General features: G+C 44.5%; 1 protein-coding gene across 3 annotated transcripts in view; it reads left to right on the top strand.

Annotated features, from left to right (window-relative positions):
• Positions 1-775: 775 nt before the first annotated feature.
• Positions 776-18,908, top strand: part of SNX9 (sorting nexin 9) — a 68,949-nt gene continuing 50,816 nt past the window's right edge. For 2 of the 3 annotated variants that reach the window (XM_059699954.1, XM_059699952.1), the window contains exon 1: positions 4,371-4,406. In XM_059699954.1, the coding sequence (XP_059555937.1) occupies positions 4,386-4,406 (21 nt within the window). In that variant the 5' untranslated portion in view covers positions 4,371-4,385. Of the gene's footprint in view, positions 983-4,370; positions 4,407-18,908 lie in introns of those variants that run through there. The other variant, XM_059699953.1, reaches the window with a different exon arrangement.

The following is an 18,908-nucleotide window of genomic DNA, read 5'->3' as shown; positions in this document are numbered from 1 at the left end:
CGGTCCCCCACATCCCAGGTGGTCCCCCACATCCAGACGATCACCCACATCCCAGGTGGTCCCCCACATCCAGGCGATCCCCCACATCCAGGCGATCACGCACATCCAGGTGGTCACACCAGGGCGCACCAGGCTGAGGCCACCTCCAGCGTGTCTTCCAGGCACGGCTCTTGATCCTGCGTGGAAACGGCTGCCCGAGTTCAGCCATCGATTATCAATAAAACCCGCAGGCCCAGCTCTGAAAGACAGCGGGACAAACAACATGGAAAATTCCGGACCTCCCCTTCCCTCCCAATTGAGCTAAGCGGCCGAGTCTTCCTCGGCCGCCGGGGCCGAGGCGTTGCAAATGGATCCAAAGTCCGGAAGGAGGTTCCTGGGACCGAAGCCCAGCCGGGCGAACTCCAGGCACAACCTTCTGGAAGGGCCGGTCGGACCAGGAAGCCATTGCTCCGCGCGGCCCGGCGGTGGACTCGGCGCGCCTTCTGCGCAGCCCAGGGCACCCGGCCCCGCCGCCGCCGGTCCCCGCGGACGGAGCGGTCTCCTCGGCCTCGCGCCTCGGCCCCGGACCCCGCGGGGCGGCCGTGAGGGAGCCGGGGGCTCGGGCGGCAGCGTCCCCGCCGCCTGACCGCGTCCGCGCCGCGAGCGGGCGGAGACCGGGCGCGGGAACAAAGGGCGCCGCCGGCGGCGCGGCCCGGGGCGGAGGCTCCGGCGGGGGCGGACCGTGGGCGAGGAGGCCGGGCCGCCGCGGGCCCCGGGCGCGCTTCCGCCGGCCGCGCCGCGCACGGTCCATGGGAGGCTGGCCGCGAGGGCGGGGGCCGCGCAGCCGGGACTTTGAGGAACTGCGGGAGCGGCCGGCGGCCCCAGTCGCCCAGCGCCCACCCTCGGGGCCCAGGCGCCGCCGCCGCGCCGGGCCGAGCCGGAGCCGGAGCCGCCCTCCCGCCGCGGGATCCGAGCCGGGGAGCCGGCCGCCATGGCGACCAAGGTGAGGGGCGCGCGCAGGCCCCGGCGGCCCTCGGCGGCGCGGGGGGTCGGGCCGGGCCGCGGGGGAGGCGGAGGGGCCGGGCCGCGCGGGGCGAGGGCCTTCGGGGACCCGCCGGAGGGCGGGGGGTCGCGGGCGGGAACTCCGGGGAGAGCGGCGCCGCCCGCAGAGTGGGCGCGTGAGCGGGGGCTGCGGCCGGGCCGGGGGGAGGGGGTCCCGCCGCCCTGCGCGCCCCGAGCGGCCCCCCGGCCTCGGGGACCCGGGAACGTGCCGGCGGCGGCCACTCCCGGCCCGCACGCCCGCCCGGCCCCCGCGGGGAGCGCGTCCCCTCCGTCGCCCGCCGGGGCGACCCGCACGCGGCCGGAGCGGGGACGCGACCCCCGCCCGCTGGACCCGGCGCCCCCGGGGCAGGCCCCGCCCGGGGGACGGAGCGGCGCCCGGAGCGCCCCGCGCTCCCACTTCCTGCGCTTTTCCTGGTGTTTTCCCTCTTTCCGCTGGCTTTGCTGCCTTTCGGGCTGCGTGGCGTTCCCAGCGGGAACAGCGGGCGGAGGGGAAGCGTGGAGAGGCCCAGGCCGCGGCCGCGGTGGAGCTCGGACTCGGGCTCGGTCACCGGCCGCCGCGGGGCTCGCCCGGCCCTGGGGCCGGTTCGGGGCCGGTTCGGGGGGGTCCGCGGCCGCTCGCCGCCGCCTGAGGCTGCAGGAGGCGCCCTCCCCGCCCCCTTCCCCGGGGCTCTTCCCTTCGTTCTGGACGCCAAGTGGGAAAAGCGGCGCTGACCGGAGGTGGGGACCCCCCTCCCCCGGAGCTCGTCACGTGGCGGGAGGGATGGCTGGACTTTTGCGAGCGGTTTCGGTAACGCAGCCTTTACCAACATCAGCACCCTCTCGCGTGTTTACGTTTGCAGTCGCCAAGTTTCTTTGGGGTTACTTTTTGCTGTTGGGTTTTTGTTCGATAACTTCGGGAAGTGGTGAGGAATTTGAAATCCCTCCGAAAGACCAGGTTGTCCGATGCCATGAAAGCGTGTGCTCAGAATTGATCTAGGTCTAGGCGCAGAGTTATTTTTTAATGGCGATTCTTCTCCAAGGAACCTGTTTGCTTGCCGTCGCTGAAACAGTGGCCTTTTTTTGTTAAAATATCGGCGTCTGTGCTCTTGCTTGGTTTTATCGGATGGGACAGAACTTGCTACCTTCTAACACAGGTGTAATTTGTGTTGGTCTTTTAAAAACAAAACCGAACTCAAGCCAAGGATTTCTAAGGAAATTTGTTTTGCGGTTTGTTGCCACACCTCTCGGAAATGGCCAGTTACACGGTCTTGCTTGACCCCATCTTGCAACCTGCAGAGCTGTGTGTGGCTGTCGCTCCGCGGCGGTCAGCGCCGTGGTCAGCGCTGTGGTCAGCGCCGTGGCATTTCTCGCTCTGACCTGCTCATCGTGCCACCAGTTCTGCCCTCTAGCGGGACCCAGCTTAGCACCTGGCTCAGGTACACACAGTGGGAATGTTACTGATGGGTACACCTGACCTTAGTTTTCCCCTAAAGCTGACAAAGATGGTGGTTCTTGTGTTAAACTTGCATGGGACGTGCTCTTGTTAAATTCAAGCCTTGGCGTGCGTCAGCACTTCGCCCTCATTATCTCTGCTCTCCTGTGCAGGCGCGTTCCCGGGCCTTTCTAATCACTACTGCACATGGGACGCATTTCCATGTGTGCAGTGGTGACAAACCACTCCCTTTTTTTAAAAAAAAGGGGGAGAGAAAAGAAGCGCGTAATAAAAGAGGGTCCTGCCTCCGTTTTCTGGTTTTCCTACTTCCTGGTGATTCTTGTATCAAACCACACGAATTTTTTCATTGTTCCCGGGGAGTGAAGTTGTTCTTGTTGCTTCCCTCCACGGACTGCCCACAAGGCTGCCCTTACCAGCATCTGATGGTTTGCGCTCTTCCCTTCCCTTTCTTTAATTGGGAGGCGGGGAGACAAACTTTCAGTAACCAATAACAGCTAATGTTTATAAAATGTAAGACTCATCTAGCACTCGGGCTCTTGCTTTAAGTGATGACAAATCAATTCAATATCTGGGTGTTAGGTAGTACTTACTGGGTGGGTTTCCCTTTGAATTTACCAGAGAATGGCTTTGGTTCTCTTAGATACGATTTTCTTGTGTATTATGTTTACATGTTTTCTTGAAGATGCATTTACCTTCAAACACTCATGATTTTTTAAAAACTTTTCTGGTATGCTCAGAATAGAAAGGAATTATCTTTGAGGAGAAAAACTTGAATTGGTCAATTCTTCACTGCCCAAGAAAGTTAATTAGTATCTGCATATTTTAAAAGGATTATCTGTTCTTTGAATCTACTCTTTCCCTAGTATGCTGAATTCAGTTGTGTCACTCCGAGACCAGTCCAGTCTTATATAACAAATACAGGGGACGGCTAATACAAGTGTGTAAAGTCTTGACTTCTGTCAGAAGCTTCAGAAGGCTATATTCTGACAGTCATATGGTGAACTTAGGAGTAAATTAAGTTTTATGTATTAAATCTTGGAAAATTATTTTTTACCCATATTTATTAAAAGGGACATAAAATAGTTAATGAAAGTTAATCCATAGCTGTATAACTTAGTTGTAATTGCCATTTCAAAGTTAACCTTTCATTACTAATTTGGACCCTTGTGTGCTTGCATAGTCACTTTTAGGATTAATCATTATAACAAGATTCTAGGAGTCCCTGATGCTTTTTTAAAAAGAACTTTTCTGTCCAGCTCCAATGTCTAAAGTCACACATCTGTGTTATACTGCTTGTCTGGTGGAATTAAGTGGGGGTGGAATGTTGAAATACTGCTAGGAAAGGAGTGAATTGCTCAGGACTGTTCCATAATAAACAATAGAGAGAACAGTTTCGAAAGCATACTTTGTGGTTTCTTCTGAGCAAAAACCTCTTTATCTGTGGTGGTGGTGGTGGGGGGGAGGAATAGAAATACCTTCCTAAAGAGTCTTCAGGGTTACAGTTGGTTATGATAGTAAAAAAAGTATGGAAAATGCTAACCATTCCATTTTGTATAACAGTAATATTTTAAAAAGTGCCTTGGTAAATATATCTGGACAGTTTTTGTATAGTCAGAAAAAAATTGATGACAGTAGAAAGGTAAACCAATTTCTTATTAAAGGAGTAGATTAGAAAGCATAAACATTTGCCATTTTCTACTCCCTGTTTTTATATTGATCATCTGAAATTTAAATTAGAGTTTTACTTTAATGCCCACCTAACACTATAACTTTGCAGATGCTGTTCTTTCTTTTCTGGAATGCTGTTCTCTGGCTCTTTCCCCAGGTACCTTCTTTTTATACATATGTCTCAGCTCAAAGCATCACTTCCTCTGGAAACATTCCTGATCTGCCCAACTCTTGAGGGTCACATATGTCCCTACTGCCATTTAAGGTATGTTTCTATGACAAGTGGCTGTCTCCTTTAAGATACTGTCAGCAGGCATGTGCCCTGACTGGGAACCGAACCGGTGGCCTCTTGGTTCATGGGTCGATGCTCAACTACTGAGACACACCGGCTGGGCTTTGCTGTTTTAATTGGATGTTTTCTGCTACCTTATCTTCCAGATACTGATTTGATCAAGCACTTTACCTAATCTACTTTATTCTTTATTTCAGTTATTGTAGTCTTCATTTCTGACTGGTTCTCTTTTATGTTGTCCATCTCCATTTTTGTGTTTCCTGTCTCTGTGAAGTTTTCACTGAGATCACTGACCATCTTTATGACCAGTGTTTTGAACCCTACATCTGGTAGATTGCTCATCTCCACTTTGTTGCCTTTTATTTTTTCTTCTGGAGTTTTGTTCTGTTCTTTCGGTTGGGACATGTTTCTTCGTCTCCTCATTTTGTTCGCCTCCCTGCATTTGTTTCTATGTATTAGGTAGAGTGTTATACCTCCCAGTCCTGGTAGAGTGGCCTGTGTAGTAGGTGTCCTATGGGGCCCAGTGGCGCAGTCTCCCTGGTCTGTTGAGTGAGCCCTCCCGTTGTAGTTGAGCCTTGATTACTTCTGGTGTGTCAGGAGAGGGGTTGACCCTCAGGCTGTTTGGTTGCGAGGCCTGGTTGTGACTACAGCAGAGGAGCTGTTGATAGGGGGGTGGCGGCTGACCCTATGGCGCAGGATTCGTTTTCGTGTTCCTTTGTTGCCTGCTGAGTCTACCCTTTGGGTGTGTCATTTGTGGAGGAGGTTGGGTGATGTTCCGGTGGGTCTGATGCGGGCCATTGGGTGTGTTGGTTCCGGAGCCTCTTGGGAGGAGCTTTGGTGCCGTCAAGGTCAGCTGCTGCCTGTGCCCTGCCCAGGTCAGTTGGGATGAGCTACCCAGTGCTCTGCAGATGGCTGCCCCTTGTGCTGGGCCTGGTGAGCTGCAAATTGAGGCCAGCTGCCACTAGTGTTGGGCTTGTGCTTGCTTAGTGGGAGATACGGGGCACCTGGAGACTAGATGCCGCTTGTTTGGGGTTTGTGAACCTTTGAGAGATTTTAGGAAAGTTCTCACCATGAGCCAAGACAGGCTATTTGCATGGAAAAGCCACTGGAAGCGGCTTGGGTGTGTCCGAGAGTTGGGTGGGGTGGGGTGTGGTCTCTGAAGGACCAGGGCAGGGCAAGCAATGTCCTGAGGTTGATGGAGACTCAGATATGGCCAGTATGTAGGCTGGGTTGGGGGAGGGCTCCGAAAAGGAACAGTGGCCTCTGCCAGCACTTCTGACTTGGAGAAAGGGCTCCTCCAGCCCTTGCCTAAAGCCAGACAATTCAGTTCCTCCCTACATGTCCCTGGTACCTTTCAAGCTGCTGCCCCAGTGATGGAGCTCAGAGGGAATTAGTCCGAGTAAAGTCAGAGCAATCCCTTTAAGAGGAATGCCTGAGACTCCAGCAGCCCTCTGTCTCAGCTACAATCGCCACAGGGTTTTTGTTTTGTTTGCTTTTTTAACATACTTTTATTGATTTCAGAGAGGAAGGGCAAGGGAGAGGGAGCTAGAAACATCAGTGATGAGAGAGAATCATTGATTGGCTGTCTCCTGCATCCCCAGGCATGTGCCCACAACCCAGGCATGTGCCCTTACTGGGAATTGAACTGTGACCCGCTGATGCTCAACCACTGAGCCATACCGGCAGGGCAGTCCTCACTGGTTTTCACCAGCCAGAAGTTATGGGGACTTCTCTTCCTGGCACTGGGACCCTGGGCTGGGGGCTCTTTTGTGGGGCTGGGACCCTCACTCCTCAGGGGTGACTTCCACAGCAGAGAGATTCCTCCTGATTTTTAACTTCCATATTTGAGTGGGTGACCAGCCCATTTTGTGTCTCCAGGCTCAACAGGGCTTCCTCTGATATCCTTAGTTATAAGACTTCTGTTCAGCCTGACCTCAGGTGTTCTCAGTGAGGGTTCTGTATTTTAGCTGTAATTTTGATGTGGTTGTGGGAGGAGGTAAGCACAGCATTTGCCTACTCCGCCTTCTTGACTGGAAGCCCAAAAGGATGTTTAAGTTTTAGAAGTATAGGATTGCTCTTAGTCTTTTTGTTAATAATTTCTAAATTGCATTGTGATCAGATAATCTGATTGATACTAATACTATACCTGAAAATTTGTTGAGGCTAACTTTGTACCTCGCATATAAGCAGAAATATTCCACTTGTGCACTATATATATATATATATATGTACATACAGTATATATGACACACGTGTGTGTATTCTGAGTGTGCCCATTAAATTGAACTTATATTAGTTATGCCTTTCACATCTGTGTTCTTACTAACTCTTCTTGGTCTGGTGTATCTAAGTGACCTTTTGTGTACTTGATGGACATGTTAAAATGGTGGATTTTTAAAAATCTCTTGAGTTTAGAATTAGTATTATCTTCCAGGTGACTTGAACTTTTTATTTTTATCATTATGAAGTAATGCTCATTATAATACTTTTTTTTTTCTTAAAGACCATTTTGTCTAAAGTTAATGTGGTTTCATTGTTTTTCTTTTGGTAAATATTTGCCTGCTATAAAAGCCTGTAGCATAATTTTCCCCTTTTATCTAGTCTGGCAATCTTTGAAGCTAGAAAGTTTTCTCTGCTTTTATTTGTGTTTACTGATGTGTTTGGATTTCTGGCTACCATCTTATAGATTGATTGAACACCCCCCCACCCCCAATTGAAACCCTGCCCCCCTTTTATTTTACTTCTTTTTCTTCCCCTTCTCAACTTTTTGGAAGGTTTGTCCGACATACTGCCTTTTTTTCAGTGGTTATCATAGAATGTGTGTTACCACTTCTAAGTTAAAGTCTGAAATTACTCAGTATTATTGCCCTCTCTCCCCAAATAGCTAGTGATTGCCTGGTATTTGAATTCTCTCTTTTCCACCGCAAATTCTACATTATTTTAATTTTCCTTATAATTAACGTTTGTTTAGATTTCATCACATTTTACCATATTTGTGCTTACTATTCCTTTTTATATTCCAGTTGTTTCTGGGATAATTTTCTTTCTGCCTAAAGTGAATTCTTTGAAATTTCCATTAGGGAAGATTCGGTGTTGATAAATTTCTTATGTGTGAAAATATATTTTGCCTTATTCTTGAAATGTAGTTTTCTAGGTTCAGATAGTATTTTCTCTTGGCACGTTCGAAGGTATTATTCCCCTGTTTTTACTCGCTTTCAAAGTTACTGCTAAGAAGTTAGCCATCTAAGATTGTTCCTTTAGAGATGGTCTGACTCTCCTCTGCCTGTTTCGAAGACCTTCTCTGTGTCTTTAGTATTTTGCAGTTTCACAGTGTGTGTCATGTGTGGATTTTATTTACACAGCGTGGGATTTCATGGGTGTCTTGGGTCTTTCAGGAGCTCTAGAGCAGTGCAGTTCAGTAGAACTTTCTGTGATTCTGCAAATGTTCTCTGTGCAGTCCTATATGGCAGCCACCTGCCTCATGTGGCCAATGAGGACTTGAAATGTGGTCATTGTGACTGAGGAACTTTGTTTTGATTCTTAATTTAAATAGCCACGTGTGGCTAATGGCTACTGTATTGGGAATCACAGTCGTAGAAAATTCCCAGTGATTATTATTTCATGAATATTGCCTCGCTCCTATTCTCTTTTTCTGGAACTCTAATTAGCATGAAAATGTCCAACAGACATATAATTTCTTAACTCTCAACCTGTTATGTTTTCTTTGTGTTGCATTCTGGATATAGTAAACCCTTGATTTTGCAGATCTCAATTTAATGGACTTCAGGTTTAATGGACAAAATTTCCCGTCCATATGTCTGTCGTATGTGGAAATTAACATCCTGTTAATTTTGAAATGCTTTTAACCAAGATTAGCTTATAACTAAATTAACAGGGTGTTGTTTTTTTTTTGTTATCAACTCACTGTTATTTTTAACAAATTTTAGCAAATTGGCCATATGTTGGAGAAAACACTGTAGTAACTTCACTGACATAAGTTATTATTACATATCTACACCTATAGTCTACATATTTAAATCCAAGAGTCACTACACTTATAAACGATGTTTGACAAATGATTAGCACGTGATGATCGTACTGCATCGCACTAGACTTTCTGCAGCAGTTTTAAAACGTGCTGGCTGGCTGTCTGACGTGCACTAAACCATGTCCCTGCCATGTGCATTTGTTTATTCTCCATGACTGGTGAATGCACACATTTGCTAGACCTATTCAGTATGAATTTAAAGTTACAGTAATACATATAGAAAACTTTTCTGTGAAATTAAGCTTTTCAAGCATACACAATTTTAATTACACAAATGTGTCTACATAAGTAAAAACAGGTAAACTAACCAATTTGTCAGTTTTTTAACATATGCATTCGGAAAACCTACTTTATTATGTAGCGTACTTTCTGTGATGCTACAAATGTTCCACATCTGTGCAGTCCCATATAACGGACTTTCTGCTTAACTAAGGCACCCCCTCGCCCGAGTTAGTCTGTTATACTGAGGTTTTACTTAATTTACTGTAATTTCTTTTGACTCTTACCCAACTGAAAAAAGGACAGGTCACTGCTCTTTTTTTTTTTTTTTAAGTTGGGCCTAATCTGCTGTTTTATCCATACCGTTAGTTTTTAGTTATATTCTGGTTTTAGATATTATATTTGATTCTATTTCAAATCTGCTTGGTCATTCTTTATAGTCTCTCATTCTTTCCTCACATTTTTAAGCCTCACTTAAGCATAATAAGCATTTATAGTTTGTGTCTGGTAATTCTAATATCTGAGTTCTAATTTGACCATCTGTTTCTTCTGTTCATTCTCACTCATGGTGCCTTGTTTTCTGGTGTGTCTTATTATTTATTTTATTTTTTTCTATGAGTTGCTCATTTTCCTTGGAATGTCATCTGAGAGGATTTTAATATCTATATTGAAGTCACTCCAGAGAGAAATTGTCTTTGCTTATACCGTTCTCCTGGGGATGCTACATCCTTGGGGCCACTCTAACCTCATTCCTGGCTTCATGTTTTCCAGCCATACTGCGTAGCGTGACTGTGGGCCTCAGAGCTCAGTGGAAGTTTCCCCTTATTCCCCTACTCTGTGTCAGTGATAAGTTTCCTTGCTGTTCCCTTTTGCACAAGAGGTTCTTCTCTTTTACCCTGTGTTTTGGTCCCCGGGGGCCCCAGCTTCTAGCTCAGTACAGGAGTCCTGCCCTCCCCCAGCACAGCATTCATTATAGATCCAGGCAAGGTCTCCAGGGTTTGGAGGAGACTCCTAGGGTAGAGGCCTACCTCAGCACATCTTTCTCCCAGGGTTTCTGCTCTCACTTTCCCATGACCTCTCCAGATCCTTTCCTTTTGTGCTGACTCAGAAATGTGTTTTAAAAGGTGCATATTTGCCCTGACTGATTTGGCTCAGTGGATAGAGCGTCGGCCTGCGGACTGAAAGGTCCCAGGTTCGATTCCAGTCAAGGACATGTACCTTGGTTGCGGGCACATCCCCAGTGTGGGATGTGCAGGAGGCAGCTGATCGATGTTTGTCTCTCATCGATGTTTCTAGCTCTCTATCCCTCTCCCTTCCTCTCTGTAAAAAATCAATAAAATATATATTTTTTAAAAAGGTACATTTGTGTGTGTGTGTGTGTGTGTGTGTGTGTCTTTTGCTTTTAATATTCAGTACTTCAGTGTTTCACTGTGATGGTGGTTAACGTATCAGCCTGCTGTGTTTGCCAAAACAAAATCCAAGTTAGAGCATCTTTATAATAGATTGTGAAGGAATAGAAGATGGAAGAAAAAGACAAAGTTAAGCATTTTAATTGAAACCAAACCTGATGTCAGGTGATCAAAATAACAAACTGTGGGCATTTCACTTTCTAATTGGTACATCTCCCCTTTTGATTTTTAAAAACACACCTGTTAGATTAGCCCATTTATTCATTTTTAGGCACTGTAAGTACAGTGCTTAAGGACGTTACTCAGCATGACTCAGTTCTTCTAAGCTATTTTTAGTGTCTGAAAATCGAGTCAGGTAGTGGTATTACCTGCAGGGACAGGATCCAAAAGTTACCTGTTTGTGGTTCATGAAGGCAGAGAGCGGATAAGTTAACGAGGGCGAAAGATGCAGCCTTCTTCTGGGCGCTATTACCCGTCAGTCATCTTTCGCTGACTCCTTCATTTGAACGCTGAATGTCAGGCCCTCGGCTCCTGGATGTCACCTGACAGGCCTTGTCCTTGCCCTCAAAGGGCACACACACCACCACAGTTGTAGTGTCCTAGAGGAGTGGGGGCTCCTGGCGCCCCTCAAGCCAGCAAGGCTTTCAGAGGAGTGGAGTCTTGAATGTCTTTTTCCCCTTCAATCCATTGCTTGGATTTAACCCTTATTCTATCACATCAGTCTCTTTTAAAGTACCTCGTTCATCTCCAGTTTGCAAGTCCAGTCTGTCCTGTGGGGTCCCAAATACTTAATTTAACAGACATTGCAGTAGCTCCTGTGTGCCTCTTGCTGCTCGAAGTAAGGCAGCTACGGTTTGGATCCTTGCCTAAGAGAGGTGACATTCAGAAATTATTGAGCTATTTAAAATGTACCAGTTAAATGCCAGGTTACCTGTATTTTCTAATGCAGATTCACAGAAGAGGGCTGAAAATGTAGAAATATGTGTTAATAGTCATTGTTTCTCTCATGGTGGCTGCCCTTAACTTATTTTTCAGCTTTTAGCCTATCTTGTATTCTCAAGATTTTGAATAATGAATATTTATGGTTTTAGTAATAAGGAAGAAAACAAGTTCTTTTTTTTAATTTAAAAACTTTTTGTCACTAACCAGGCATCTAAAGCAGAATCCTAAACTTATCCACCTTCTGTTAATTTGTTTTGAATTTACTAAGATGAAAAAATGTTTTTAATTAATGCTTTTAATTTATAAGTGGCATGTCAACAGAAAAAGTAAAAAAAATGCAAATAAATTCAGTATTACAAATAGAAATTTAGATATTTATTTTACTTAAGCACCATATTTTCTTACTTTCCAAAGGAGAAAAAAGTATTTTTTTAACTTTTAAAAACAACTGAAAACTTACTGAGTAACCACCACTGAACCTGAGTGTCCTAAAAATTGCAGCTTTGTAAATACATTTGTAATTTTACCTGCCTCTCTGCACCCTTCTCTCAGAACCTGAGAGGAAGCAGAGCAGCTAATCTGTTGGTCAGCAACAGTATTTTTGTTTTTGTTTAAGTCATTTCTGTACTTTCTTCACCTTCATGAGATTTAGAGTCAAGAGTTAAATTTAAGATTTTTTACAGCCTTTTTGTTGATGTGTCAAAAATGAGTCTCTAATCTGTTTTCCTGCATTCACTGTCATTGGAAACTTAGGAGTAAAAATGACTTTATGTCAGTAAAGAGGCCACAGCCCTTTTTTTAAAAGTCTATTTTGTGCCCCGGCCGGTGTGGCACAGTGGTTGAACATCAACCTATGAACTAGGAAGTCACGGTTCAATTCCAGGTCAGGGCACACGCCTGGGTTGAGGGCTAGGTACCTAGTGTGGGGAGTGCAGGAGGCAGCCTTTCGATGATTCTCTCTCTTCATTGATGGTTTTATCTGTCTCTCTCTCTCCTTTCCTCTCTGAAATCAATGCAAATATTTTAAGAAACAGCGCTATAAACTGGGATCTGTTAGACCCCAAGATCTAGGGTCTACCTTGACTGTATTCAGGGAGCTTAAATAAGTTTTTCTAATTTCAAGTTACTTTTATGGAGGTGATGAACTTTTCAAACTCTTTTAAAAATATATTTGTATTGATTTCAGAGAGGAAGGGGGAGGAAGAGAGAGAGAGAAACATCAATGATGAGAGAGAATCATTGATCGGCTTCCTCCTGCACGCCCCACACTGGGAATCGAGCCCACAATCCAGGCATGTGCCCTTGACCAGAATTGAACCTGGGACCCTTCATTCCGCAGGCTGATGCTCTATCCACTGAGCAACACCAGCTAGGGCTTCAAACTGACTCTTATCCCAAACTTCACTGACCCAGTTTCCCAAATCTGGATATCTGGCAATTGAGTTTAATTCTTTTGCTATTGCTACGGTGTGCGTTGCTAATTCTGGTAAATCACCTTTCATACATCAAAACAAGATAAAAATGAGTGAGAATGTTAGAGGCATAGAGGACACGAGTGTGAATGAGATAGAAGCACAGTGGCATTGCTAGAAAATCTGTGGCATGGTACCACCACATGTCTGTAGCTGGCCCATAGCTCTACTAACTTAAAGAATGTTACAGCTGTAAACCTATTCTGACAGCCCCTGCAGTTACTTTCAGTATTTCCAGGAAATGTGATCTAAAATTTTCTATCAAATAGAATCCAAAATTCAGTATTTAAGAGATTTTAAAATTTTCATTTAAAAATTATTTTCAACTGATTTGACTGGGATATTCCTCAGATATAAAATAAAAAGATAGTCTATTAATCCTTTTGTAGCTCTCACATCAATGGGCTTAAATAGAGTTCGGGATTTTCGTAGTGTCACTTTAATTAGATAAAATCAATTAAGTTTCAAGAAGGGATGAAATAATACTTAAGTATGATATAAAAATGAACAGAGCAGCACTGCCTCCCCACAGTTAGCTTGGGCCAATAAAAGCAAGATCAACTCTTTAAAAATATGTCAGTTTAGGTGTGTTGAAACCCTTCAATAGTTTTGCATCTCACTCAGCATAGATGCCAAAACCCTGATCCTCATGCATAATTTCCTGTGACCTGGGAGCCATGCTGCTTTCCCAGTGGGCTCAGGCTACACGGATGCATGGACGGCAGGCATGCGCCCACTCGCGGGCAGTGCTGCTGCCTTAGCGGTCCCAGTCACAATGTTCTCATGGGCTTTAGAAGAGATGGTACCATCCTGGCTTAGGACTTTGAGATTTAATGAATTTTTATTCTTTTGATTGTAATTTTTTTGTATGAAATATATTATTGAAATTTTATATGATTTGTGGTTAAAACTTCCACGGCAGTGAGTTTTATTAAAGATATTGTCTAAACATTTGGCAAGATTCAATATTTTTTATTTTAACTATAAAAATTCCAACCATAGACAAAAGTAAAATAGTAAGTACATTGAGCCTCGTCTGTACATATCACCAGTCTGAATAATTATCAACTCCTGGCCCATTTTATTTCCTCTGACCTTCCTCTTCTATTTTCCCCTTCCTTCGTTATTTTGAAGCAAATTTCAGATATTACTTAATGATAAATATTTTAGTATATACCCTTAAAAATAAGATTTTAGAAACACAAAGAGTATTTGTTCTTTACTGTTTCAACTGGATCAGCTGCTGTTAGTAAATCAGTAGCTGTGCTGTATCATGATGTATCAGAAGTGTTTCTGACATTCTCAGTGAAAATGGATCTTAAACAGTTATCTAAAGAATAACAATGTAGTTTACTGAAATACTGTGGTATAAAGAAAACATCATAGCTCTTTAAATTTAGAGGATCTTACAAGTGTAGGGAGCCTAAAAGGGCTTACTGGTATTTGCAGTAAAACAACAGGGTTTACTGTAGAGATAGAAGGAAAGACAAGCATAGTCTCTGTCCTTGAGGGAATAAGAAAATAAAAGACAGTGACCCAATCATGAAGGCTCAGAACAGCCTCTCCCCTGCGTTCTCTGCCCATTCCCTCTTCCCCGCCGGCCCACTGGGCTTTGCTCCGCTGTGCATCCTGTGTATCACACACTTTCTCTTGTAACTACTTCTCTTTCCCATCGGCCACTGAGGGTGGTGGCTCTTCCTCGCGTGTTTTCATATCCTGGCGTGATCAGTAGTAGCTGTGCAGTAGCTGATTTTTGAGTAAGAGCTGCGAGCCACCTGGGTGTCCTGGAAAGGAAGGGCCCAGGCTTTACCCGGAGACAGTCCTGCGTTGCAGTCCCGGCTTTACTGCTTTTTAGCTCTGTGAGGGTAGGCAAACGAATCACTCTAATTATGCCAGAACCTATCCTATTTCGTGCAGGGATGTTAAACTTCTAATGTGCAGGGTAGTCCCAAAATAAAGAATATAAAGAATTGCCCTTTGTTGGCCCCAATGCTAATTGCACCACTGTTGAGAAACACTGGCTGAGGCTAATCAGGCCTAGATCTGTCCCTGGAGCTGAACGCGGTGTTACTTTGCAAAATGAGGGAGGGTTAGCTAGTAGAGAGAGCAGCAGGGGGTGTGAAGGTTGTGAGCGCACCAGTGTTGATTCCAGTGGTGTCCCTCTAGGTGAGAAAAGAAAGTGCTCTGCTGGGGAGGGTGGTATTGTGGAGTGGGAGATAGGGTTAGAGTTTTAGGATGGGGTTAGGTTTTGGAGGATCTAAACACCAGAAAATGAATGTGAACTTGATCCTAGATAATCAGGAATCATTAGGAGTTTTCCGTATGTGGCATGATGCCTGTTTTATCAAGAGAGCCTTTCCCAGCAGTGTGCGGAGTTGACTGGGTGAGAGGAAACACCGTGGCCAGGTCAGTTAAGGGGTCAGGACAGGATCAGCCCCAGGATAACTGACATCACAGAAGGTGTAGGGCTGAGAGCTGGGTTAAGATTCCAGTTCTTCGTGTGTTGCTCATTCTACCTCAAGACAGGTGACTTCCTGCAAAACAGCAATACCACCTTCTTAGGGTTGTTTTGAAAACTGAGTAAGGACATAGCTGAGGTGCCTCATGCCTGAGATGCTTCGCCCACCTCACTGTTCTTTCTACTTGGTGGCTTTCCCTTTTTGTGATGTTTATTCGTGTGCAGGAAGGACTCACTGCAAAGGGGAAAGCAGATGCTGGCAAAACCTGGTCAGAGGCGCATTTCCAGTTAGGACCCCTCCAAGGAGCTTTTCTGGCTTCTCAATTTTCCCATGTAACGGATCCCTCATTCTGTAATCTTTTCCCATCTCTTGGTTGCCATTTAATCTAAATCTCTTCATTTGATTAAGTGTAATCCATTCTTCTGTTTTTGGTATAATAAACATTAAGTTAGCTCAAATTGTATTTTATTTTGCTAACTTAATTCTCTTTGGCAATCTTTTTTCCCCCTCTATCTTTAATCTTACACTGTGATACTATAAAAGCCAGCTGTAGTTCTGTGGTGAGTTTTATATTAGCTGTATGAATCTAGAAGAGAAATTTTCCTAAAGAGGAACCACTGATAAAAATAAATCATAGTTAATGCCCTGGCCAGTGTGCTCAGTGGTAGAGCATTGTCACACACACCGAAGACTCCAGGGTTCGATTCCAGATCGAGGGCATGTACCTGGGTCGCAAGTTTGATCCTTGACCCCGGGCTGGGTGCATGTGGGAAGCAACCAGTTTATGTCTCTCTCACATCGATCTTTCTCTCTCCCTCTCCTCCACTCTCTCTTAAAAGCAATGGAAAAAATATCCTTGGGTGAGAATTAACAAAAATAAAAAATAAAAATAAGTCATAGTTAAGAGTACTGGCCTTCAAATATTCAGTTTAAAGCAGACACTCATATTCCTTGTGCAACCCAGTTATATGTGTCTTTATATAGATTACCTTAAGAAGAAGCATATTCTGAGTAGTTTAATTGTATTTTTAACTTTTTTTTTAGTTTTTAAGTTACAGTTCCTGTACAATATTTTATTTCAGGTGTACAACAGAGCAATTAGACATTTCTATAACTTACAAAGTGATCACTCCAATAAATCTAGTGCCCATCTGACAACATAGTTATTACAGTATTTTTGACTGTATTCCGGGTGCTGTACTTTACATCCATGACTGTTTTTTAAATACCAATTTGTACTTCTTAATTCCTTTGCCTTTTTCACCTATCCCCCAACCCTTTCCCATATGGCAACCATCAGAATGTTCTCTGTAGCTAGGATTTGTGTGTTTTTGTTTGTTCGTTTGATTTTTAGATTCCATATATAAGTGAAATCATATGGTGTTTGTCATTCTCTGACTTAACTAGGTGTACTGGTTAATAATGCAGATTTTTTTCAATAGATGGAGTTGCACATATCTTGATATATATGTGATTTGATATGTATGCTATTTTGTTGTATTGACAACAAGCTTCAAAACTGCATATGTCAAATTTGCTGAAGGTGTTAACGTCATAGATATTTTTACACTTAAAAATATCGAATTTTGTGCCAAAAAAAGAGCATTAGCGGGAAGTTTTAATTCATTACTTTATGTTGAAGAAAAGTGCTGCTGAATACTTCGGGAAGCTTATGGTGAACATGCTCCATCTCAAGATCTTGTGAACACTGGTTTAAACGCTTTAAAAGTGATGATTTTAATGTGAAAGACAAAGAATGTCCAGGTCAACCGGAAAAGTTTGAAGACCAACAGTTACAAATATTATTGGATGAAGATGCATGTCAAACTAAAAAACAGCTTGCGGAAAGATTAAACGTTGCTCAGCAAACAATTTCTGATCATTTACAAGCAATGGGGAAGATTTTAAATAAGGAAAATGGCTGCCACATCAACTGAACGAAAGACAAATGGAAAACCGAAAAGTCATCAGTAAAATGTTGCTTCAGTGGCACAAAAGAAAAGTCTTTTTTGCATCAAATTGTGACTGGTGATGAAAAGTGGATTTTGAGAATCCCAGATGCACAAAATCATGGGTTGATCCAGGTCAACCATCAACATCGACTGCAAGGCCAAATCGCTTCAGAAATAAAACAGTGCTCTGTGTTTGGTGGGATCAGGAAGGTGTGGTGTATTATGAGCTTTTAAAACCAGGTGAAACCATTAATTTTGATCATGAAATGACCAGAATGTTCCAGAAGACATGGCAAAGTAATTTTGCTTCATGATGATGCACCATCACACACTTCAAAACCAGTTAAAGACATGTTAAAAGATCTTGCCTGGGAAGTATGAACCCACCCGCGGTATTCACCAGACCTTGCTCCTTCAGATGACCACTTGTTCCGAGCGATGGCACACACGCTTTCTGAGCAGCACTTCAAAATATACGAAGAAGTGGAAAATTGGGTCTCCGAATGTATTGCCTCAAAACAAGAAAAGTTCTATTGGGACGGTATCCACCAATTACCTGAAAGATGGGGAAATGTGTAGCTAGTGATGGACATTACTTTGAATAATGTACTTTTGATGTTTCTCTTGAAATTATCGTGTTTTCTTTGATTACAAAATCCACTATTATTAACCAGTACACCTAGTATTTCTCTTCGTATAAAATCCTCTAGGTTATCCATGTTGTTGCAGATGCCAAATTTCATTCTTTTTTTATGGCGGAGTAATATTTTATTATGTATATGTACCACCTCTTCTTATCCATTCATCTATTGATGGACACTTAGGTTGCTTCCATATCTTGCCTATCTTAAATAATAAAAGGCTAGTATGCAAATCGACTGAACGGTGGACGACGGGTCGCTATGACCTGCACTGACCACCAGGGGGCAGACGCTCAACGCAGGAGCCGGGCTTACGGCTGATGAGCACAGTGGCAGTGGCAGTGGCAGGCGCCTCTCCCACCTTCACGGCAGTGCTAAGGATGTCCGGGGAGCGGGCCTCTGCTGTCAGTCGGACATCCCCCGAGGTCTCCCAGACTGTGAGAGGGCACAGGCCAGGCTGAGGGACTCCCCTCCCACCCCCCTCACCCCCCCCCCCCACACACACACCAGTGCACAAATCTCGTGCACTGGGCCTCTAGTTGTAAATAATGCTGCAGTGAGCATATGGATGCATATGTCTTTTTGAAATAAGTGTTTTGAGTTTCTTCAGATAAATATCCAGAAGTAGAATTGCTGGGTCTTGTATCTCTTGTTACAGCCTTTTTTAAAAGTCTATTTTGTACCCTGGCCTGCATGGCTCGGTGGTTGAGTGTCAACCTATGAACCAGGGGGTCACGGTTCAATTCCCAGTCAGGTCACATACCCAGGTTGTGGGCTTGATTCCCAGTGTGGGGATGCAGGAGGCAGCTGATCAATGATTCACTCTCATCATTGATGTTTCTATCTCTCCCTCTCCCTTCCTCTCTGAAACCAATAAAAATATATTAAAGTCTATGTTGTCTGGTATAAGTATTGCCACCCCAATTTTTTTTTATTTCTTTTTTTTATTTTTTTTTTCTTCTTTAAAGTACTACAAATAGTAGTACATATGTCTCCTTTTTTCCCCCATTGACCTTCCCCCGGCCTCCCCTACCTCCCCGGCACATGCCCTTACCCCACCCCCCCAGTGTCTTGTGTCCATTGGTTATGCTTATATGCATGCATAAAGTCCTTCTATTGATCTCTCCCCACCCCCCACCAACATTCCCCAGCCTTCCCACCATAATTTGACAGTCTGTTAGACGCTTCTCTGCCTCTGTATCTATCTTTTTGTTCATTATCCATAGATGAGTGAGATCATGTGGTATTTTTCTTTCACTGCCTGGCTTATTTCACTTAGCATAATGCTCTCCAGTTCCATCCATGCTGCTGCAAATGGTAAGAATTCCTTCTT

This window comes from Myotis daubentonii, chromosome 6 (genome assembly GCF_963259705.1).
Source record: "Myotis daubentonii chromosome 6, mMyoDau2.1, whole genome shotgun sequence".
NCBI classification, from domain to species: Eukaryota; Metazoa; Chordata; class Mammalia; order Chiroptera; family Vespertilionidae; genus Myotis; species Myotis daubentonii.
Note: the sequence above shows the minus strand (reverse complement) of the source record. Positions and strands in the feature narration are given on the sequence as shown.